This window comes from Zootermopsis nevadensis, unplaced genomic scaffold, assembly GCF_977971745.1.
Source record: "Zootermopsis nevadensis isolate Lab colony 2312 unplaced genomic scaffold, Znev_1.0 Znev_ptg000013l, whole genome shotgun sequence".
NCBI lineage: Eukaryota > Metazoa > Arthropoda > Insecta > Blattodea > Termopsidae > Zootermopsis > Zootermopsis nevadensis.
This window is the reverse complement of record NW_028259145.1, coordinates 9,877,047-9,888,776: the sequence shown is the minus strand read 5'-3', so window position 1 is coordinate 9,888,776 and position 11,730 is coordinate 9,877,047. Positions and strand designations below refer to the sequence as shown.

The 11,730-nt window shown below is 36.2% G+C and overlaps 1 protein-coding gene across 4 annotated transcripts; it reads left to right on the top strand.

The window, feature by feature from the left end:
- Window positions 1-1,010: 1,010 nt before the first annotated feature.
- LOC110830749 (uncharacterized) lies at window positions 1,011-10,928 on the top strand. 4 transcript variants are annotated; one of them, XM_087348585.1, is made up of 5 exons: window positions 1,011-1,069; window positions 3,001-3,237; window positions 4,886-4,968; window positions 6,784-7,271; window positions 8,732-10,928. In XM_087348585.1, exons 3-5 carry the CDS (start codon window positions 4,902-4,904, stop codon window positions 10,523-10,525), a joined length of 2,349 nt encoding a protein of 782 aa, XP_087204711.1. In that variant the 5' UTR covers window positions 1,011-1,069; window positions 3,001-3,237; window positions 4,886-4,901; the 3' UTR covers window positions 10,526-10,928. The 4 variants fall into 4 exon arrangements, with proteins under 4 accessions (XP_087204711.1, XP_021921709.2, XP_087204710.1 ...); XM_022066017.2 differs by lacking the exon at window positions 1,011-1,069 and adding an exon at window positions 1,546-1,606; XM_087348584.1 differs by lacking the exon at window positions 1,011-1,069 and adding an exon at window positions 1,548-1,730.
- The last annotated feature ends 802 nt before the right edge of the window (window positions 10,929-11,730 follow it).

Sequence of the window (11,730 nt, the reverse complement as noted above, 5' to 3'; positions counted from 1 at the left end):
TCTCCAACTAGTTCCTGTGGGAAACAGACATACCCCAGGCATGTCTTGTGAGAAACCCTTGTTAGCCAAAAGGCAAAAACACTTCTAGTCTGCCTCACTGATATCAGATAAGCAATAAACTTAAAGCATATGGTTCAGTACCTCAACCTGACTTTCAGGTATACAGTTTAACATTTTTAGAACTTAAATGAAGACAAAGATTTAAAACAATGAATATAAATGGGGTAGGTGCCAAACTGATTCTTGCACTATGACCATACTTTGATATTTTGTGCATCCCCAGTTTCTTAATCCATTAGTTGAAATGTACCTACAGCAGAGTACAGTATTACACCTAGCAGGACCTCATGATAGTCACTTAGTTTAATGAAATGCCTACCAAGGTGAAGATATATATGCCATGAAATGCTCGCCTTTAAAAGTATTCACGTGACTGCTTACAAAACTTCTTACCTACAACTGACGATTCGCCAGACGTAATTCGGCTTCACATGATGTAGATCGACGTTTAAAGTAGTACACAACGTGATGAACGACGCAGAACCTCTAAGGCTGCCAGTATGAATTCATGGTATTCGCAGATTTGTCCAAAGTCTTTAACATTCTGAAAACAACGAGCTCGTAACGAAATTAAAGCACGCCATGTCCACATCGACAACATCGCCATCTCGAAAATCAACACACTAGAATGTACTACTTCAAGATGACCCTCTCAGAACCATCCTATTCAATACTGCTATCATAGACGTAGCACAAATAATACTGTATGGCCCCAAGAAGACAACATTGCACATGTAGGCATATGATATGATCCTCGTACCCCAGTGCAAACTGGAGTTCCAATATGCATTCAATTTCATCGACATTTCGTCCCTGGAAAATTATTTCACAATCAACAATGAGAAAACAGTAGGGTCTTTAGTAAAGGAGGAAAACTCAGAAACCGACTTCTTTTGCTGCAATGGTGAATCACCAAATGATCTAAATTTTTTTAATGCGTTGGTGAGACTGCAGGCAAACCTTAAAGTAACACGTGAAGGAGAGGATGTCTGCTGCCGTCACGGTTTGCGTAAGGAACCCTTCTTTATCAGGAGCAAGAAATTGCTGAATAAAAAGTGCCAAATTTGGGGGGAAGTGTGATGAGTTATTCTATTGAAGGCACGTCCAACAGGGAATGGGAAAAATCGAACTATAAGCTGTGACATAAAACTATACGCTTGGCCACCAGCAGTTTTCACAATAGGATCTGCCGAAAGAGGAACTACCACACTTCCCGAATTAAGCTGCATCTGCCATTTGTGTGATAGACCATGCGAGAGATGCTACATCCTTACATGTAGACCCAACAAATTTACACATTGTGGGGGGAATTTCTTCACAACTTGTGTCATAAACGCCAAACCGAACTCTCTGAAGTGGCCACAGATTATAATAAAGAAATATTTCAACCTGGTTGTCTACTTTTGAAACTTTTTACGAGGTTGTTTCTTTAGTCCACCAGGTCGCTTCTCTCTGCGTTGTTTCATGTTGGTATTTTCTGTTTTGTTAATGTTGGTAGTGTCTGTATTAACGTGCTTTCTTCACATGTTAGAATTGTTGAGGTTATGTATGTATTTGGTTTTGTATGAGATAATGGTGGGAGAAAGGTATAATTGTTCTGTACATACGTGCATAAACTATCGTAACAAGTTAAAAGAATCGTGTCATAGTTTCCCTACCAATAAGAAGCTGTAAGTAAGAGACCATATAACCACAAGATCTAAAAATAATTAAAAATCGAATTAACCTCTCGTGGCGAATATAAGATTGAAAATGATGCATGGAAAATATTACCATGTATGTTTATAATAATCTAAATGGGCTTCATGGTGTTCATCCTATAATGTTCTTCTTTATTATTATAGAGATTACAATGCCGTCAACGTAACACAAATATTGTTGTATTATTTGCATTAGGAATATATTTCGACCCAAGTAGCCATCTTACTGGAAGGTATCTTATTATATAAATGTCAGTATTTCTCAATAAATACACACAGTTAACTAACATAAACCTGAATTAATAAATATAAAGAATTTAAAAGAAACATGTTGCTTGAAGATACCTCATCAATACAATTAATGAGACTTCACAGTAAAATGCTTCACAAAACCCAATCCCATATCAATCTCAGGTTGATATATGCAGATGTTTTAAATAATAGTTACATGCACACAATAGATTTTTTTTCAAAAAAAGAATTATAACATTGCATTTTGAGAAATACAGTCAAAGGTCAAATTTGAATCCCTTGAAAAAGTAATTATGCTGAAGTTTGGTATGATGGGTCATTGGACAGGGTTTATAATTACCTTTGAAATGAGCATAAAATAAGCTCATCTAAATTTTGGGAGAAGTTATTTATTCCACTTTTTTAAGACAATCAGTGCCCAAAATGAGTGTTTTGGCAAATTTGGGTATCCTTTTTTTTAAAAAATGAATTAACTGGCCATAAAGCAGCAAAATTTTGACACAAATAGTTATGTCTATTGGGAAGACAGTATCAAAAATAATTAATTTCTGAGGAATCAGGTTGTAACCAGTGTTGTTTTGACATAAAATGACCCAGATTCCATTTTTATGGTTGCATGATCATTCAGTAGTGGGGAAATCTTAAAAAAACAGTTGAACACTGTGGATACTTTTTGACTTACTGTACTTGTGTGTATAATTTAAATGAGAACTTAATACCGTTTAGTTGGGAAAGGAGGATATTTGAATGCATTTTTAAGAGATAGACTGTAAATTTATTGACTGTATTGAAGTGGATTAGGATTGGAATCAATAGTATGTATATGTGAACATGGTAATAAACCTTTGGGTTCTTAAAAATGCAGGGAATTTCTTGACTAGCTGACTATTAGCTTCTCAAGAAGGACAGTAGTTAAAACATGAGCTGATGTGTTTACAGAAGTGTGTTAACTGTTTTTTGACTTGTTTTGTATCAATTGTCATTTCAGTGCAGAAGACTGGCTTCGTGCTATAAAGAACCCTAACTTGCATATTGAAGATGTTCATAGGTACTGCAGGAAGAAATATGTTTGCCACCGTCATTTTGCAACTTCCCAGTATAATACTCCTGAAAGGTTGCGTCTCAATCGAGGTTCTGTCCCCACACTGTTTCTACCATCATCTGACAATTGTGAAAATGATATTTCTGCACCACAGACCCATGAAGTAGATGTGTCATCTGCGAGGTTGGTAATGTGCATGTTAGATGAGTCTGTTATGTTTGTGACAGGAAATGTGTTAATATGGGAATAAATAAAAAATACTTCCAATTTTTCCCATTGTCAACAAAATTATGTGGAATTATCCTTTTTAAGTTTGTTCTGATTATTGAACTGTTCTGAGTATAATTCAGTGCATACCCAATTTTAGCCCATTACACAGTAGGCTTAAAATTTTTGAATATGTTAACTGTATCTGTATTATTTCTGGCATCCTGCATAACTGCTAATCTTTAACTGCCTACATCTGTTTATGAGACCTGTTGTTTGCATTTGGTGGAGGTAGCATCATTATATTCTCTAATTGTTTCCATGGATTTGTTTTAGATCGTAGGCAAACCTTGTGTATCACATTATGCTTTTCCTATCTGGTAAGTCATTTTAACAAACAACATTGGACTAGGCACCACTCATTGTTATGTACAATCTGAGTCTGTGCTGAGATGAATGACATCTGCTGAGGCTCATGGATACTGAACATCTAATTAAAGATGCTAGGTTTTAAACGCATCCCTTTCTGAGGCTAACATACTAATTTATATTTTGTACAAGTAACTGGTATACTTTATGAAAGAAAAACACTCTAAAGTACCGGGTCTACAATTTATGAGGCCGCGGTTGTGCTTGCATTGCGACCACGCAATGCAAGCACGACCGCAGCCTCATAAATTGTAGACCCGGTATGTGTATTTTGCAAACAAAATTGTTTATCTGCGGTCAAATTTGGACATGGAACTTTTAAATCAGAATGCCAATGAAGAAGAAATCACAGAAAAATAAAAGAAATACCTGCCTTCCTCACACTTATAGCTTTGTGAATGCAGCATGAAAATACAGTTGTTTTTTTTGCTTGGTAACTAAAGATTATTGGACTGATAATGCTTTACAGACAAACAACATTTACAAATTATCTTTCAAATATCACAATCTACATACTTTGATATACATTTTCAGTTGCTCTTGGTATGAGTTCTGCATAGAAATTTTGAAACATATGTTGAATAATATACAACTACACAGTTTAAATAAATATTTATGGGAATATAACACAAATCCACAAAGAAAAGGGAAAGAAACGTGCACTCAGACTTGTGTGTGTGTGGTCTTCACATCTTTGCTAGTTTGTTATGCTACCAACTCATCTGCCAGCTAATATAGATGTCCAAGGGAAGCACATGTTCACCTTTATTTTGCCAATGAACCTAGCCACATGCCTCAGAAAGGTCAATGACTTCAATTGATGTTTTTCTTCAAATTAGGCAGACATGTTGGTCGTTTTGCTTAGCAGACATCTGGCATAAATAATTGTAATTAATGGAAGGTAGAGAAAATCCACATATGGATAAATACAAGGAGGTTATGAATGACTGGAATTACTATGCCAGCTGTATGCTTACATCACATCTGGTGTTGGTCTTAGAAAGTTTCAAATGCTTGATTTTTGTTGCAGTGTTTACAGTTGTGACATACAGGTATGCAGGCTAACAGACACCTTCAAATATGCTCAAACTAGCTAAAATGTGCTTTGTTCAACTTTTGCTTCTTCAGTTTTCTTGTCATCAGTGCTCATGGTATAATTTTTAATACTTTCTCATGCCTACATTGCATTTCTTAGGATTAATCATCTTCAGATGCTCCAAGCCATACGGGATGAATATGAAGCTAGAGAGGCCAGTATTAAACAAGAGACAAGTGCTGGTATGTATTGAATAAAAAAATGAGGCTAGAAGGAAACATTTCATAATGAAGAATAATGATCATGGATAAATTAACATTATTGAACAAATGATGTATTGGTAGATGTATGCTAATGATAATGCTTGCTGGAAGTGATATGTTACAAGCATGATGTTTATTTGACTATAAGAATAATGGAAGACATTTAGATAAAATTGCTGTATAAGGGAATACAGGTATCAATACTTCACTGGTCCCTGTAATACATAGTTTTATTTTTAACTTCCTTTACTGTAGCTTCGTAAGTCTCATAAGAGTAAGCACTCTATATTTTCTTCATGGTGGTTCACATTGCCTACATTGTGGATGGCTGGGTTTTGATTCTGAAGGTGATTTTTTTGATTGCCATGTTTATAATGGTTTTGAGTCAGTAAAATTTCATTCATTTTAACTCTGCATTTACTTATTTCCTTTATTACTTTATACATATATGAGATTATTATAACTGTTTAAAAAAAGAACTTGAATCAAATCAGAATTTTTGTGCATGATTGGGTTTCCTTGTTAATGTCTAGATAAACCTTGTATGTACAGTGCCCCACAACATAGAACCTTAATATAATAATTTTTTTATTCAGAATGGTCTCCTTCCCCCCCCCCCCCCCCCATAACCAGTACACACCGTTCAGCATGGTGTGCATTGGTGGTTAGCAGGATTCACGACCCATCAGTACATGGGTTCGACCGGGACCGCGACATTTAACACTCCTGCTGTGACCCCCTTCAGAATGGTCTGAAATAATGATATTAAACTGTCAGCAGTTTCAAGACAAAAGTGTGATACAAGGATCGCTAAATTAATCATGACATTGTGAAATATTTGGGGTTAATTGTAGCAAATAAGAAAGATATTCATTAGGAAATTAAGAGATAAAATCTGAAAAATGATTTAGATCAAAATCCTTTATCTTCTTGTTGCATATCTAAAAAGTCAAAGATGAAAATGTACAAAACCTGCTGTATTATGTGTGTGTAAAATTTGATCTCTCGTTTTAAAAGTGCTGAGCCCAAGGGAGATGAGGGTGGATAAAATTACATATTAATGTGCTTTATGTTTTGCATTCTTCACCAATTATTGTTAGGAGCATGCGATGAGCATGACATGAAGATGAGGTATGGATTAAAAATCATAATCATGAAACCTGAAGAAAAGATATTACTTGTTAAGGTAAGAATAGAGAAGTTGTTAAAAAGGATTTTATATATATGTTAGGAGATTGAGTTGATTCAGTTGTCTTAGTATCAGTGAGGGAGGGGATGTTAGTATGAGCAGGATAATTATCATTCTGGGTTCCATAAATGGAGATAATTTCTTCACCATCTGAGTAACTCTTTACTTCTCAAGAAACATTATTTACCATGTAGTTAGTCCATGAGGACTATGTTTTGCTAAGTAAAATGGACAGTAAAACCATCTTAATAATGGCCACAAAGTTGTACAGAATAAGGAGCTGGGCATGAATATTCATTGATGTACACTTTATGTATGTCTGATTCCCATTTAGGATGCTGAAGTTCAGCTGACCTGAGTTTAGTTATTGTGATTGTTGCTTTTCTTTCTTCCTCTTTCAGTCCTTGAACATGACTGTTTCTATCATCCTCTCTCAGCATTAGCTGTGTAAAAGAAGTGTGTAATGTTAAATTACAGTAACAAACAAAATTGTATTCCTTACTCCATTGCCTTTTATCACTCCCATTTAGATATTCTAATTAATATAATTTGCATTTATCCAACATCTTATCACTGATAGTTCTATAATAATTTGTTGTATTTAGGTACTGGTGGAGAGGATGGAAGTCGGCTTCTTTCAAGTCTAGACAGTGGCATGCATAACAGCGATTACAATAAAGTGAAAGATTTACAGCAATCACAGAATGGTGAAGAAAGAGTGGAAGTGATAGTGAATGAGGATATTGAATCAGGAGAAGAGAAACTCACAGACAGTAGTATGTTGCAACACCCTAGATCAAATAGAAAGCAAACTGACCTTCACAATTTTTGTAGACAGACAGTGGCACATACCGGTGACACTGCAGTGACCGTGAGAGGTGTTCCTGAAACTTGGGACACAGCGACTGATCATGGGGACTCTGGTGAATATGAAGATGCAAAACTAATTTCAAATGAGCCTTGTACAGTGGCAACAAATACATGGGAATATTTACCAAATCAGCTGTGCCGGCTCTGTGCGACTAAAGATGAACATCCAAAGCAGTCAGTTGTTGGCTGGTTGGGCATGTTAAATGAAATAATTCCAGATTTGGTGAGTTAGCTGTCTCTGTTTCCTTTGTATGATTATATAACTGTGTACAATAGAGCAAGAGAGATGTGGATCTTAGAACTTTAAATCCGGTACTTTAATTTTAGTGTTAAACTTTTAATGTCTCTCTTTTACATTAACTTTGTAGAGCATTTGATAGCATATATCAAAAACTTTAAAGCCTGTGGTAACTATATGATTCACTTGCTTCAATACATCTTATTGAGACAAGTTTGAGCTCCAAAGGGTTAATTATTACAGCAAAGTTGAGTTATAACAATTACAAAGAAGTTGCTACATATGCTTAGAAGTGTGTTAGCTTCAGACAATTGAAAATCTAGCTGACTGCAATGTGTTACTTCTGTCTCAGAAGTGTGGCACAGTGTAACATCATAAATCTGCTGTTTTGACATCTCTGTGAACATAAGCTGTCTTTCACAGCATTTGTTTTTATGCTAACTAACTAGATGGCTTAGGGAACCTGAAGGTTCATCACTGAATTAATCAAAGCCATCCATCAGTCCCTATCCTGGGCCAGAAAAATCCATTTACCTTCAAATACTATTTCCCATAGATCCTGCCTGATATTATCCTTCCATCTTTTCTCTAGGTCTTCCCAGCGATCACTTCCCTTCAGGCTTCCAGACCAATACCTGGTGCACACCTCTTGCCCCATCCATGTGTGCCACATGACCCACCCATCTCATTCTTCTTGACTTGAACACCCTGACAATATTGGGGGAGGAGTTCAGAGAGTTAGAGACCATGTTTTGCACCCATAAAAAACAACAGGCAAAATTGTTTTGTATATTTTACTGTTTAGGTTCTTATAAATCAGACAGGAAGACAAAATATTTTCAACTGAGAAGTAGTAAGCATTTCCAGAATTTAATGTCCTTTTAATTTCCTTGTGAATATCATTTTGATTTGTTATTGTTATTCCCAAATATTTAACTTTGTCACACTTTCAAAGGATTTATTAACCACCCTAATATGATTTTTCCTGCTTGTCTGCTGACGGGATACTAACTCTGCTACCTTATTTTTTTTATGCTAGTGTTTGGAATGTTAGAAATGATAGATACTGAGCAAGGACACACCATTGATAGAAAGAAGGCTTTTCAGTAAAGAAGTTGAATGTGGCTAAACATAAAATGATTCGTCACTTCTTCAGAAGAGTAAAATCACCTCAGAGGATGAATCAGATCTCTTAAAAATCACTCTTAAAGTAATTTATAGCTGAGTTTGTCCCTCATGAGTTTCAGAGATCCTTGAAGGGACCTCTGAAACACTGGTTGACTCTACAACCCTACACACCACTGTAACCCAGAAGACAGCTATCTTTGTACTCGCAGCTGTGGAAACATCAAAACCTACTTAGACATAGTAGTGACCAGATGTGTAAGCTTTCAGATGACGTGTAAAATTTATTTTAATTTTATTCTTATTTTAATTCTTTATAGGTTGCCCTGAATGATGAACTTCCCCAGCATATTTGCAGACCTTGCACAAACAAGCTTTTTACATGCAACAAGATAAAGGCAGACTTTATTGAAGCATATGATAAGCTTCAGGCATCATTGGGATTTACAAATTCATCAGGAACCCAGTTCATAGATCCTGAAACAGCTGCACTTGGTCATCAGACTCTTAGTGGGGTTAGGGATGAACAAGTAGTGTCAGAGGATGAAGAGCAAATAGTGTCTGAGATCCCATCTGATGAGTTTTCTATTGTTACACCAAACTCTCATAATGACTTACTTGAAGAAGAAAAGATCGTAAATACTGTTGGTGATTTGTCTTTCAATCCTGAGGAATTTACCGTGTCAGATACTGAAGATGAAGGAACTGTGCCTAGAAATTTGACAGAACATAAATCAGATATGGTCAAAAACACCTCTGCTGCATATGAAGTAGTGATACCAGAACCACACACGACAAGGAATGAAAAGTTTAAATATGTATGTGGTGAGTGTGAGGAAATGTTCACAAAAAGGGGAGCTCTGAATGCACATAAACGTAGGTACCATACCAATGCCAAAGCATTTGAATGTGAATATTGTATGAAGCAGTGCACATATGCATACCAGTTAGATGACCACAGGCGCATTCACACCAAGGAATTACCATATATGTGTGAAATCTGTGGAAAATGTTTCCGAAACATAACGAGGTTGAAGAACCATGAATATGTTCATAAGCCACCCAGTTATACTTGTGAACTATGCAATAAGAAGTGGCGTAGTAAGTTACATTTAATGCAACACAAGAAGGTTCACTCTACAGACAGAAAACTGATATGTGAGCTGTGTGGGAAAATACTATTTTGTCATTTTAGCCTTCGAATTCACATGCGAATTCATACTGGTGAGAAACCTTTTCAATGTGACAGCTGTGGAAAGTGCTTTGTTTCTGCTGTCAGACTGAGAAACCATGGGTCTGTTCACACAGGCAGAAAATTTCGATGTGATACTTGTAGTAAACAGTTTTATTACAAGCACACATTAATACGACACCAGGAATGTCATATTAAGCTGAAACATTATAAATGTCAAGTCTGTTTACAAGGATTTGCTAGTCTACATTACAGGAATAAACATCGTAAGGTAACATGTAAACTGCCTATTTGTATTGTGTGCAACAAGGTTTTACCCAGTGATAAGACTCTAGAAGAACATCGCACAAAAGAGCACACAGAAGAAGAGGTAGCAGTAGCTGCAAAATGTCATAGAAAATGGTATTTTAAGTGCTGTCCAGTTTGTTCTGAGATCATTTGTGGTAAAGGGAACATGTTGAAGCACATGAAGGAATATCACAAGGATTACACTTACACACCATTTGCATGTGAACAGTGTCCCAAGGCATATTGTACCGCACGTTCCTTGCGTAATCATAGCATGTGGCATAGAGAACAGCATCCATATAATTGTTTAATTTGTGGGAAGATATGTAAGACATGGAACACACTCAAGTGGCATAATATGTCAGCGCATCAAAATGAACGTCCGTTTCAGTGTCACTACTGTGACCTCCAGTTCAGAAGACTTTCAGACTTGATTGTGCATCAGAGGAAGCACACAGGAGAGAGACCATTCTCTTGCCAAATTTGTATGCAGAAATTTTTTACAAAAAGTGACATCTTAAAGCATGCAAAGAAACATTCCCAAATCATTGAAAATGTGGCATGGGAAGAAGTGGTGGAGGGAACTAAAAGTGATTCTTCACCAGACTTGTTATGTGATGGTACAGTGGAGTAAGTGGTTTGATAGTTGAAAATAGATTTTATGGAGTGGAGATATATTTATACATCATGCATGTTTTGGTCAGGAAGCTCCTAGGTTGGTGTGGGGGCTACATCATCTTTGGCCATCATCAGTGCAATATGTGAAAATTCTCCTGGTATCTGTAACCAAAGTTCTGATGTACGACCCTTTTTTCTACTATTTGTATTGATATAACTGCAATGTAACTGAATGTCTGAGGGACTGAACTCTCCAATAATCACAATTTTCTATTCAGTCTATTTTCTGATTGTGACAATACCCATCTTCAGGTCTTATCGAATTCCATTCTCTGTACAGAGTGTTGGGTACATAGGCTGTCAAACCATGAGTTGATGTATCCAAAATTGGTTAAAATGTAAATATACTTTTAGCAGTACCTGAGGTGTTGGATAACTTTGTTTTGAAGATTACTAATGCTTAAACATTAGTAGTGCCTGAGCTGTTGGATCAGTTTGTTTTGTAGATAATTAATGGTCAACCACTGGAAAATTTATACAAGTATTTTGAAACTGTATGTCTCCAAATAAGTTTCTCACAACAGTAGTTCATCTTCAGCCAGTTTATGTGGGACACAAAGTTATACCAGTCATGTCTTGTTGGATGAATTTAGAATATGTATGTGATGACAGAACTGTGAGTAGCCTCTATAAACCATAATGTAAACACTGCTTATATCACTCTGATCACAGTTGAGAACTAAACCTAAGTGTGTTTCAGTCCCTTAGCCTGAATGATCAAGTGTACAGTACAGTATTTTAGAATTTCATTGTGGAAGAAAATTCAGAAAGAAGGCTGTTTGCAAAATAAAACCCAAGAAGATGTAATCATAATGTGATGATATAGCCAATATCACCGGTACATATGAACATCCAAGTGGGTTGTCAAGTAACAACTGTAACCTTTAATACATAACTAGCTTTCAGGTGTGAACCACATCAGTTGTTTCAGATTAACCGACATTTTGGCAAACATTACAGTTGCCATTTTCAAGGTGAATATGTGCTAGGGTGAATTCTGGAAGTCTTATATAGGGCAAGCAGTGACTGGCAAATAGATTTAATGGTGCTGATGGTGGAATTGGCTGCTAGCCAATGGGACAGAAGCTGTGGCTGAGGAAAGTAGGTAACCTTTAATATTTTTAGATTTCATTTGTATTCTTGCAACATTTGACCAAATCC